Source organism: Eretmochelys imbricata, chromosome 1 (assembly GCF_965152235.1).
Source record: "Eretmochelys imbricata isolate rEreImb1 chromosome 1, rEreImb1.hap1, whole genome shotgun sequence".
Lineage (NCBI taxonomy): Eukaryota > Metazoa > Chordata > Testudines > Cheloniidae > Eretmochelys > Eretmochelys imbricata.
This window is the reverse complement of record NC_135572.1, coordinates 296,366,745-296,379,479: the sequence shown is the minus strand read 5'-3', so window position 1 is coordinate 296,379,479 and position 12,735 is coordinate 296,366,745. Positions and strand designations below refer to the sequence as shown.

Below are 12,735 nucleotides of genomic sequence, written 5' to 3'. Positions count from 1 at the left end.
GAAATAGCACACACACAAAGAGGTATTTCAATTGAAACTGATTACAGCGCATGATTATATGATCCACTTTTAGCTATTTAATACCTTACAATAGTTGGCTTAAAATTAACCATAATTACTTACAACTTATGGTGATGCCAAGCTCCACGTTATGCTTCTTTGGTAGTTTTACGTGAAATGTTCCACTACTTGGTATGACTGATTCTGTAATGAAAAGTAGATGATTTACAGGCTGCAGTACTTGCAAGGATGTGGAGTTTTAAGTGTAAGCCAATGAAAATACATTAATAACACTTACATCACACCTACCCTTTCATGAAAACAATGTAGGAGTTGATGTGAAAGGAGCATGACACATGCAACATATTTTATACCAGTGATGGTAATGTCACTGCATAAGGTAAGGGTCTGTAGCTCCATTATTCTGAGGTTTAAATCTCAACTGATGGAGACTGCATGTGCCTACCAGTGGCTTAGCCCACATCATCTCAGCTGAGGTGCAATTTTGTGCGTGCACGTACATGAAAAACTTACTGTTGTCAGGTAGCTTTTAATTAAAAAGACACAAAATAAGTCCTTCTGATTTCAGGCACTTTTTGGTGTAGGTCTAAGACATTTTGAAATATTCACCTAAATAACTGCAGTGGATTTTATTTCTCAGGAAAAGTAAAGGAACAAAAGCACAGCATAGTGAGGGAAAGCAAGGAGCCAGCTGAGGCAATGAAAGTTTGAACACACAACATTACATCCCAGTCCTGACTTGTGGCATCTCCTTTGCCCCAGATAAATCAGACTGCATGTTGCAGTGGTTTAGAGATGTAAATAAATACCACTAGCAACTAGAAGTCCGATTCTTCTCTGGTGAGTTTTGACATAGGCATTATTGGGAACAGGAGTAGGCCCAAAGTTTGCAACACAAAACACATTTTCATTTGTGACCTCAGACAGATTTAAAATTTGCTCTCCAGTTGTGCATGTTTGTTATTTTTGAATATTGCATTGGCTATGTATAAAAATGTATGGATAATATGCAATAGTCTGACCATACTTTAATGGAAATTTGCATGATAAGGTATCACTCATAATTATTACTACAGCAACCCTTAGCTGGGATTTTGCATAACATGACCATTATATGAAATTCCATTTGTAAGAATATTTATACCATGCAAAATCACTGCAGAACTGACACAGTAATGACTTCTACGGAGCTATTACTAAATTAGTGGAGCTGTCTTAATGGTTCTTAATATTTTATATAGATACATAATATTAATTTTAAAATATATTTAAAAAATAAGTTATCTATATATACATTGTGGATTGGTGGGTGTTTTGGGATGTAAATTGTTTATATAATGTGCATACTACATATATAATCTGTGATTTTGTATTCTACATGCTTCAATACCTTAAAAAAGGTGAGGAGCCATGGGAAAGTAAAAGATGCATTGGCAATGTTATGCATTTCCTTACTTTTATTTAATTTAATTTTTGCATATAATTTACAGTGTTGTTTTTAAAGATTAAATTCTAGTGTTGTTCTTTCTGGTCCATACCTCAAGAATGGAACCATTAAGATTTCTCCACTAACCCACTGTTTACATAACACTTTTCTGAACAGCAAAACGTCATTAACAGGTAACACTCTACAGGAGATTGTAAATACATTTAGTAATATTCTGCTGAGCTAAGACTCTAACTCTGGACAGAAATACGTTTGCAAATAACAAAGAGGAGGGACTGTCACCATAACTTTCTACAGCATTTGTCATTTCCCCTGGGGTTTGGAGCACACCGAGGAGGGCCATGTGCAATGAGAAAGCTGTACCTACAGGCACAATTTTCAGGGGGGCAGCTTCCCAAAGAAATGGCATATGTGAAAATAAATGCCTGCCAAATAAAATACACGTGATAATCACTCTTAATACTGTGTTGCAAAAAGTACATATACATATACATTCATACCTGCGACATCAAACTCTATTTCTAAAGTGACCTTGCCGGTGATAGAAGAGTCTCTGAGAAGCTGATTAGCTTCTTCAAACGTGCTGTCTTCTGTTGGAATTCCATTTATTGCCATTACTCTGTCTCCTATTTGTAGAACCCCACACCTTGATACACAATAATAAAAATTAGCCTTCGGATGTACAGGTAACCAGTATCTAGTTATACAAAATAAATCCCACCTGACCTTTAAAAAGGATGATATATCAGCTCATTCTATGCAATGGCAGCTAGCAGTTGTATCTACTATAGAACAAATGTGATTCTACATGAAACCATGGTATTACAAAAACGTATGTAGGTGTAGTTGAAATGCTCCAAGAAGTAATTAATAATTCAAAAGTCAAGCATTTCCTATGCTGTGATCTGAACTAAAACTTAGCAGAGATGGATGTGGTTCCTCCATTGCAAAGAGTTTATTAGTTTTGAATTTCAGAGATTTTTTTAAAAAATGGATTCTCTCCTTTTTAATTAACATAGCCTCTAGTCTGCTGTTGAAGCAATCAGCAAGATAAAGGCACTGCTGCTTGTTATTTGTCTTACACCTGATCAAGTATATAACATTTTATTATCAGAACAGGGAGTTCATTATGTGCTACGTTTCCACTGAGCAGTGGTCCAGAATTTCTCAGAAATCTGAAAGCAATCAAACCAAACCATCCCCAGGCATTATCAGCAAGATATAGTTAGAAGCAATCATCTGAAAGAGCCTCACCTTTCTGCTGGGCTGTCACACTCAATATATGAAATCAGAGGTGGAGAAGACAAGGTCTCAGTGGCAAACACGCTACCTTGGAGCTGTACCCCAAATCCTACAATGGGGTCAGCTGTCAGCGCTACTTCTGTGGTTTCTGTGTGGACAACCTGCCCAGCCAGACCAACAGTGCTAGAGGCTAAAGACACTAAAACAGAGCAGACCAGAGGGAAAGACATTCAGACAGACAGTAGAAATGTAATTGCTTTCTAATATAATCCACTGTATAGATTTTAAGGGCAGAAAGGACCATCATGATAATCTAATCTGACCTGCTGCACATTGCAGACCACAAAACCTCACCCACCCACTCCTGTAATAGACACCTAATCTCTGGCTGAGTTACTGAAGTCCTCAGATCATGATGACTTCAAGTTACAGTGAATCTACTATTTACACTAGTTTAAACCTGCAAGTGTCCCATGCTGCAGAGGAAGGCAAACCCCCTTCCCCCGGTCTCTGCCAATCTGACTCAAGGGAAAATTCCTTCCTGACCCCAAATATGGCGATCAGTTGGACCCTGAGTATTCTGGCAAGACCCAATAGCCAGACACTCAAGAGAGAATTCTCTGTAATAACTCAGAGCTCCCCCGTCACACCATGTGGTATCCATCACTGGCTGTTGGGGAATATTTACTACTAGCAGTTACAAATTGGCTACATACCATTGTAGGCAGTCTCATCATACCGTCCCCTCCATAAACTTATCAAGCTCAGTCTTGAAGCCAGTTAGATTTTTTGCCCCCCATTGCTCCCCTTGGAAGGCTGTTCCAGAACTTCACTCCTCTGATGGTTAGAAACCTTCGCCTAATTGCAAGCCAAAACTTGTTGATGGCCAGTTTATACCATTTGTTCTTGTGTACACATTGGTGCTTAACTTAAATAACTCCTCTCCCTCCCTGCTATTTATCCCTCTGATATATTTATAGAGAGCAATCATATCTCCCCTCAGCCTTCTTTTGGTTAGGCTAAACAAGCCAAACTCTTTGAGTCTCCTCTCATAAGGTAGGTTTTCCATTCCTTGGATCATCCTATTTGCCCTTCTCTGGACCTGTTCCAGTTTTAATTAATCTTTCTTAAACATGGCAGATCAGAATTGCACACAGTTTTCCACATGAGGTCTCACCAGTGCCTTGTATAATGGTACTAACACTTTCCTATCTCTACTGGAAATACCTTGCCTGATGCATCCTGGGATTGCATTAGCCTTTTTCACAGACTCATCACATTTGCAGCTCATAATCATCTTGTGATCAACTAATACACCCAGATCTTTCTCCTCTGTCACTCCCAAATCCAGATTTCTCCCCCGAGAGCAACAGGCTGACTGTGGCATCTCTTCCTCATATGGGACTCAATCCTGGCCATAGGGATTGAAACAGATTCCTCCCATTCCCAAAGCACAGGCTCCTCTCCACCACCAACTGAGCTGAATGAGGGTCTTATTGGTTTAATAGCAGGACACAGCTGAGCAGTTATGACTCCACCTCAAGGCTTGAGATTGGGAATATCTTGCTGTATTATCTCCTGATTGTTCTAAATTTACATATAAACTTAAAATACGGCTTTAATTGGTGTTTGAATACATTTTGTTCTTTCTTTATATAGGAATTAGATACAGTGCTAATTTCTAAGTTATCGGCAAAAAGACTAGAGTTTTCAGGTGCCTAAGTAGCCCCTGGAATCATGGTGAAAGTTGCCTCCCCATCCCAAAATCTGAAATGGCGCCCCTGCTCCCCACATTTTTAAAACATCTGTGCTAAATGCCGTGTACATTGGTCAAACTGGACAGTCTCTACGTAAAAGAATAAATGGACACAAATCAGATGTCAAGAATTATAACATTCATAAACCAGTCGGAGAACAGTTCAATCTCTCTGGTCACGCGATTACAGACATGAAAGTTGCGATATTACAACAAAAAAACTTCAAATCCAGACTCTAGCAAGAAACTGTTGAATTGGAATTCATTTGCAAATTTGATACAATTAACTTAGGCTTGAATAGAGACTGGGAGTGGCTAAGTCATTATGCAAGGTAACCTATTTCCCCTTGTTTTTTCCTACCCCCCTCCTCAGACGTTCTTGTTAAACCCTGGATTTGTGCTGGAAATGGCCCACCTTGATTATCATACACATTGTAAGGAGAGTGGTCACTTTAGATAAGCTATTACCAGCAGGAGAGTGGGTTTGTGTGTGGGGGAGGGTGTGTGTGAGAAAACCTGGATTTGTGCTGGAAATGGCCCAACTTGATTATCATACACATTGTAATGAGAGTGATCACTTTAGATAAGCTATTAGCAGCAGGAGAGTGGGGTGGGAGGAGGTATTTTTTCATGCTTTGTGTGTATATAAAAAGATCTTCTACACTTTCCACAGTATGCATCCGATGAAGTGAGCTGTAGCTCACAAAAGCTTATGCTCAAATAAATTGGTTAGTCTCTAAGGTGCCACAAGTATTCCTTTTCTTTTTGCGAATACAGACTAACATGGCTGTTACTCTGAAACCTGTGCTAAATGGTGCTCCCCACATTTTTAAAACATCTGTGCTAAATGGAAGGCAGAAATCTGGGGCGGGTGGGGGGGGGGCATGTGACCCTGGGTGCCCACCATGTGTCGTTTCTAGGGGGTGCAAATATACTTGCTCACCCTGGGCACTCAAATGCTTAGTTATGGCTCTGCTAGCTCCTGTAGGGTTCTTTGAAAATCTCTAATATTTTATTCATTAGCAACAGGGCTAATGTCCTCGACAGGTAGGAAATCTCACCACCTGTGGTGTATATTTCTCATTAACATTTATGTCAGGCTATTTGAGCTACGTAATACCAATTAACCACCCTTTTCTGCTTTATACCACAGTATAGACAAACATATTTGGGGAAAGAAGTTCAATATACTTCTTCAAAAAGACCAATCTTTTAACTCCTACAGAAAGCTCCCCCTATCCTTGCAAGATGCCTATGTTTCGGACAGACATTTTTCCTCTCTCTTTATTTCCATTCCATCTCAACTTACTGCACTGCGACACAAGTCAAAAGAAAAATGACTTGGAGATTCAATACTGATACCTACATAAAAGGAGTAGGGTGCCCTTGGGTACTTTGATCCCTGCCTAATGCGGTCTTTTATCATTATTTATATGTAGCCACTGGAAGCCACTATTATCTTATACAAAGAGGACAAGCACCAATTCGTTCTGTTTCTAGTCAAACATGTGAAGCACTATTGCAGTGGTATCCCTAAATACTCCAGCACTTATGGCACTGCAAGTGTTTTTCCAGTACAAATCTAGGCTACTACCCACTCCTCCTCTAAATTCCTTGAAGGCTCATTTCTGCCTACAAGGAATTAGCTAAAATTGAATGGCTCATTGGAGGGACAGTTTGCTTTGTTTTTACTCATTAAAAAATGACAAAGTTACTCCTTGTTATTAAATACATTTTGCATTTTACAAGTTGTTAGTACAGCTGTAGAAAAATCACAATGGTTTTCCTTCCTTGGGGTTTGTGTAAACATTTCCTTCAGTTTAAGGTTTATAGCACTAGTTTTTTGCTTTGAGTTTCAAGTTAATATGATTTTGCAAACTCAATTTGCAAATTGATTCAATACCCACTGTAGTCAATAGGAGTCTGTCCTTTGGCTTCAATGGTTTTGTATCATGGTCTCAAGACTGTTTTTTCATGTCACTTATCTTCCACTCATCTACTTAGGCACCACCCCAAAAAAGAAATGGACTATGAACATATTATAAAGACAAACTCCTCAAGCTTCCCTTAATTCTCCCCTCCTTATCTTTTCTTTTCTTTTTTTTTGGGTCATCATCTTCCTGTTTAGTGCATCAGCTTCCCGTTTAGTCTAATTTTAGCTAGCCAGCTCTTTAGGGGCAAACATAGAAGGCTTAAAGGGACTTTTCCTCAATCACAAAAAGGCACACACTGTCCAAAATGAAAAGCTAACAATTCTGCAAGTAAAACACAAGAATGCAATAATGGAGTCCCCAGTCTACCAACTGCTTAGGCACTCTTTTATATCTGTCATTCATTAGCAATATCTTTTTACCAACTTTTTTCCCCCGGCATCTAAACTACTATAAAGTTTTGACCAAATCAATCTGAATATACTAAAAACATGCTTGGTGAAAAACAAAGCTGGCTAGATAGAAGTGCACATATTTTTATAAATTGACAAATTCAATTCAATTGTCTTCTGCAATTTTACTTCAACAGTTTTCCACCATTTTGATGTAATGAACTGTGCCACAATCTAGTTCACAAATATAGATTTGGAGAAGATCTCTGGAGCTTCATGTTGAATGTTAGAAGAGAGGAAAGGAACTGGGGTTACATTCCATCAGCAATATTTCAGCCTTCTTTTTCTGTCCTGGCTTCACCTTTGACTTTTTTGTTTATGTTGAACTCTGTAAGCTATGGAACAGAAAGATTCTGTGGCTTCTCTGAATTGGTTTTTGATTTTGTGAGTGTGTGGTTCATTCTTTATTGCTATGATTGGCAATTTATTGCCAATTTCCCCTAAGATGTTGACAGTAGCATCATCAGTGTGTAAACTGTCAAGTCCCTTAAACCTCCATTAGTCATTTTGTAAATGTAGTGCCTATTTGCAGAATCTCTTGCTATGTAAAATGGGTGTGATATTTTGATCAAAGTTCTCCTCTTGATCAATACAAACTCCTAAAACAGATGACTGACATTTTTCAAATGACTTTTTTGGTTGAAAATAGCTTTAAAAATTATGAGGCCATTTTGCTTTTTTCAATATTTTTGTTTTTCAAAAATTTGTGACTTGTTGGCATACAATTTAAACTTTTTCAATTAACCTACCATAAGACTGAGGGTGGCAGATGAAGAATTTTTTTAAACTTCTACAATGTTCATTAGGATTGTGTTAGATATTGCTTCTTTCTCAATGAGATTTAAATAGTGTACTAACCACGAATAGGTCAGAGAATGATTACATCTGAGAGTCCTAATTTTTCTTCATTTTATAAGCAAATCATGAAGACCTCCATGTCATAGTTTTCTCTGCCCTTTTGGGTGGCATCATCAGCAACTCAGGCAAAATATTCTGAGGGTCTATTTTCAGACACAGAATCAATATTTTTCTCTTGCTTATGCCATTATCAGATCACTTCTCATATTCAACCAGGCATTTTGCACTAATGTCAAATCCAGTTCTTTTTGTTCTTTAACTTTTCCTTTTGTTTCTTCATTTGCAAGTTGAAATCTGTCTTGAGGAGTATATCTAAGGTAAAGTGCTTCTGTCTTATTTCAAATTCTTCAATTATTTTAATGGCATAATCACCAGTTGATCTTTGCCATTTTTTAGGAGGCGAAGAATTGTGGATGGGCTGGCATCTTGAATGAAGCAGATGTTGAAGAGCTGTTATTAAAGTTATGATCACAATTAAGTTTCCATGACTAGGTATCTGTCTAGGTACTTCTACTGTCCTTGTTACCACAGTATCTGATTACTGTAGTATATTCAGTGACGACAATGGCATCAAAATATTTCACTTGCGAAATCAAGCTCATCAGTGTTATTCTCTTTCACTTTGAAGTTTCATTCAAGAGGACAGTTGATTTTGAAGCTAGTTTTCTGCACTTTCTGAGATGAGAATGAATATTCTCTCTTTTGCTACTCAAATCTTGATAATGTTTATATTTTACTTCATGAAAATTATGTTTTTGTTAATTCACCCATCCCATAGCTTCTTTCTAACCACTTCTTTCAACTTGAGACATGCTGAGTTAGATAAATTCGTACTCAAATGTCTTGTAATCACTAAATACTAAACATCCATATGCAGTAAGAATGAAAAACAAACAGACAAAAACCTCTGGTTTCAATAGTCTGAAGACTGAAAATTTAGATAACATGGGTCTATATTTATATGGCTATCAGATGTCCCACCTACCTGCCAGAAGTTTCCAAGTCCTTGCAAAGCAAACCTTCTAACAGTTCATAACTGCACACATTCCCCTTTCTTTAACATCAAATGACAATTATTCCACTCACTAGCCACATCCCTCTCTCCCATCACCAACAACTCAACTTCTTTCCCTCCCTCAGCTTCCTTCATGACAGCTCTGATATTCGACTGAAATTAGGGCCTAATACTTATAGTGCTGAAACACTTCCAAATATATATTTTGTTCATGTAGGTACAGCGTCTAAGTGTGCCACCAAAGTTCAAAAAATGAATAAAATCTTACAAACAATAAAACTCCACTGGAGGGTTTGCACAAACCTGCCGCCCACTGCTGCCAGTAGAGGGATACTCTCTGCCTAGCTTCTAGGGTGTGCGCAGTGAAGGCCCCCAAACCTTTAGCAACTGTGCAAGGGCTTCTGGCTCCTGCAGTTTAACTGCAGTAGGGATCAGACTTTGCCACTTCCAACTACTTGAGGGACATGTAAAAGGCTTTGTGGATAGAGGAGGGGGCAGCCCTGGCATGGCAGCTCCCTCTTTCGGAAATCCAGGATATGTAGGTAGAAACAGCCACATGACGCACTCTTGAAGAGGCTGGTATGAAGGGAGGGAGGACTAAGCACCAGACCTCCATCTTAAACGACATCAAGGATGAATGGAGACAAAGGGGTTGGTTAAGGCCTTCATTGGTTGGGATAGTTTGGCTGAACATCTGAACTTTTGGATGCTTCTGAGAACTGGAGTCCAAACCTTTGGAAATTTCCCTGTCTCTAAAATTTGTCTGGAGTTTGACTACGGTGTATTAGGGCTTTGGGTACTATTGGTGTATTTCTGCAAGAAGAGCATGTAGGATACTGGCTGCAGTGAATCTTTGTTAATTCTGATGGCTAGTTTATTGCATGTTTTTATACATACATTGAATATGCAAGCACCTATTTTACTAAATTCTCCTACGTGTAATGTTGTTGGCCTTCTGGGGACTGGTTTACCGTGTGCTATGCAGTATGTAGATTTGTAATCTTGAATATGGGGATAGCATATTTGTTATTTTTATTCCCCTAATAGTGACAGAAGAAGGACAAGAATTATTAAAAGGAGAACAGGGGATATTTTAGCTGCATAATTACAAGTTAGCAGGGGAACTTTGGCAAATGTAAAATGCTCCATATTCCTAAAGGCAGTGGAGAAATTAGTCAATGATAGCAATACGTGGTAGATGATTGTCACTGGGTGTCCCATTCTGTTTCAGCCACTAAAGAGTTCATAGGGAAACAAACTGCTTGCTCAGCTAGGGCTGACTGGTGGACTCACAACAACTACAATGGTAAAAGGACTGCAGAGCAGAAGGGCAGGGTGGCTGAGAAGCCACAGAAAACAAGAACCTTCAGCAACAGGCTAGTGAAAAGCCACCCAGGAGACAAGACCCTCTGGAGGAGGGGACTACAGGAGTGACTTGGAGGAACAGCCTGCAGGACAAGCCTGGTAGGAAACAGCCAGGGAAACAGTAAGAGGTGGGGAGAGCTTGGAGCCAACCGCTTTGTATTTACGTAGCCACACTGCCCAGCATTTGGGGATTTAAACTCTACCCAAACAGTGACGTAATTGTTTCCATAGTAAGTAACATACTTTAAAGGTGAAAAAGCAGAGGAAGAGGAAAAATAAGTGGCATAAATAAAGTATGTGATGGCATGGAGGTGTCTTAAATTTTCACAGTCACATGTTTGGGAAGCCCTGTATAAGTATTACAGTCATTGTAAACTCACAACAATAAAATGTTTATAGTTCCCTTTATTACCACGAGTTTGGGATGAGCATATTAGTTATGCAGGTTTTTCTAACAAAGGGCAATGCAAACTTTATCGCACCCTTCACCAACATATCTTCTCCCCTTCCCTCAGCAGACAGACTTATTACAACTTACATTTAAAACTGTCCCACAACAATCTGACTGATTAGAAATTGGTCACTAAACCCAAAACAGATTGTGCTATTGCTCTTCTAGGCAAAGGGCAACAATCTATGTCTGACATAAATCACTCTTGTCAAACAAGGACATATGACCAGTCTCCCATTAATCCCCTACAAAAGGAGCTGGCAGGCTTGTCCAAATTCTTCCGCTTGGCAGTGGAAGTGGCCATCTCTCTGAGGGACATAAGAATTGCCATACTGAATCAGAACCTATGGCCATCTAATGCAGTGCTCTGTCTATGACAATGGCCAGCACCAGATGCTTCAGAGGAAGGTGTAAATGTAACACCAACAGGCCCCGGTCATTGGCGGGTGGGATTGAACCTGGGATCTCTGGAGCTAAATGCATGAGCCTCTACTTCATGAGCTAAAAGCCATATGGCCCTTAGCTAAGGCTGTAGAGCAAACTCATTAATCTCTAAGTGGTCTTGGTGCCACTAGATGGGACAGAACACCACACCCAGAAGGTGTGTGGGTTACATAAAGACCCCACAGTGGGCAGATGTGGAGTAATCAGCCCCTCCTCCCCACTTTAGATGTTATCCTAATCTCTATTAGTTAGGGATTGGTTTAAAACCTGAAGCATGAGGTTTAATATCGCTTCCTGGGTTGGCTAAATCCCCAGTTTCTCCTTAATGCAGGAACCATTCTCATATGTTGCAGTGTGTATGTGATTAAAGGGTGAAAGTCACCCATGGGCAGACTTATGCCCTTTTATGTTGGCTCTCTGCACAGGGGAGAATTTGACTGAAAGATGTATGTTTATTAAAAACATTCTAAAAATATCATAAAAATAAGTAGTGACTGTCTCCAGAGGCAACGGCGGTAATAAAATTGCCTCAGGTAATAATAGTTTCTTCAATTGCACAGAATGACCACAGTCTGACAGGATACCTCCATCTCAGGAAATATTTTTGCCTTGGGCAGTATTTTACTGCTATCCCTTTCCAACTCAACTGGTATTTGTATAATAAAACCTGCATGTGTAGAGAGAGAAAGAGATTGATACTTTATAATACTTAATCCCATTAACGCCACAATATGGATTGACACAGTATCTCCTAATGATCTCAAAGGATATATTAGCAGATGACATGTCAAAACATGTATTGGATCAAATGGCTGATCAGATAAAAAAATCTGATGAAGGGCAAAACTATATGAAAAGAGTTGTACTGCTAAAGAAACAGGCAACACCCCCTCCCCCAGTGTCACATGTTGTTATTTGCTATTTCCCACAAATATCAGAGATGATTTACATTGGTAAGAAACCACCATTTTGTTGTGACAATGGCAGATTTTTGAGAGGGGGCGGTGCTTTGTGCTGTGATGGAATCCCACAATTTCCCTCACCGCCATCCCCAAGAGAAACTTGTTCAACAGTGGAAATAGTGAAAATTCATCTCTGACTAATGCCCCAATCCTGCAAGCTGAACCAAGCAGGAATGCCCATTGACCTCAATAGATCTCCATGTGGGCCAACCCTTATGTCTGTGCAGAGTCCAATTCAAGTCAGCGGGGATCTGTGTAGGCACAGGAGGGTCATCATTATGTATCAGATTGCAGGATCATGTGCAAAAACTCTCAGAATGAAAGACAGTAGTTTGACATACTCTACTTAAAGTGCCTGGAATCAGCAAAATAACTATATAAAAATGGCCCCTCTGCTGAATGTATCTGGTACCTATTTATCATGAAATGCCCAAGGAGATTAGAGAGACTATAAAAATAGAAAACTCGGTAATAATGGGGGATTTCAATTATCCCCATACTGGTTGGGGTACATGTCATCTCAGGACGGGATGCAGAGATAAAATTTCTAGACACAGTTAATACCTGGTTCTTGAAGCAGCTTGTCCTGGAACCCGCAAGGGGAGAGGCAATTTTTGATTTAGTCTTAAGTGAAGCCCAGGATCTGGTCCAAGAGGCAAATATAGCTCAACCACTCAGTAATAGTGACCAGAATGTAATTAAATTTAACATCTCTGTAGGGCGGAAGATACCAAAGAAATCCACCACAGTAGCATTTAACTTCAAAAAAGGGAACTACACAAAAATGAGGA

General features: G+C 39.3%; 1 protein-coding gene across 3 annotated transcripts in view; it reads right to left on the bottom strand.

The window, feature by feature from the left end:
• The window catches only part of GRIP1 (glutamate receptor interacting protein 1), a 361,453-nt gene that overhangs the window by 52,820 nt on the left and 295,898 nt on the right, over positions 1-12,735 (bottom strand). For all 3 annotated transcript variants that reach the window (XM_077807749.1, XM_077807750.1, XM_077807751.1), the window contains 3 exons: positions 2,723-2,909; positions 1,969-2,114; positions 124-204 (listed from right to left, as the gene is read on the bottom strand). In XM_077807749.1, the coding sequence (XP_077663875.1) occupies positions 124-204; positions 1,969-2,114; positions 2,723-2,909 (414 nt within the window). The remainder of the gene's footprint in view (positions 1-123; positions 205-1,968; positions 2,115-2,722; positions 2,910-12,735) is intronic.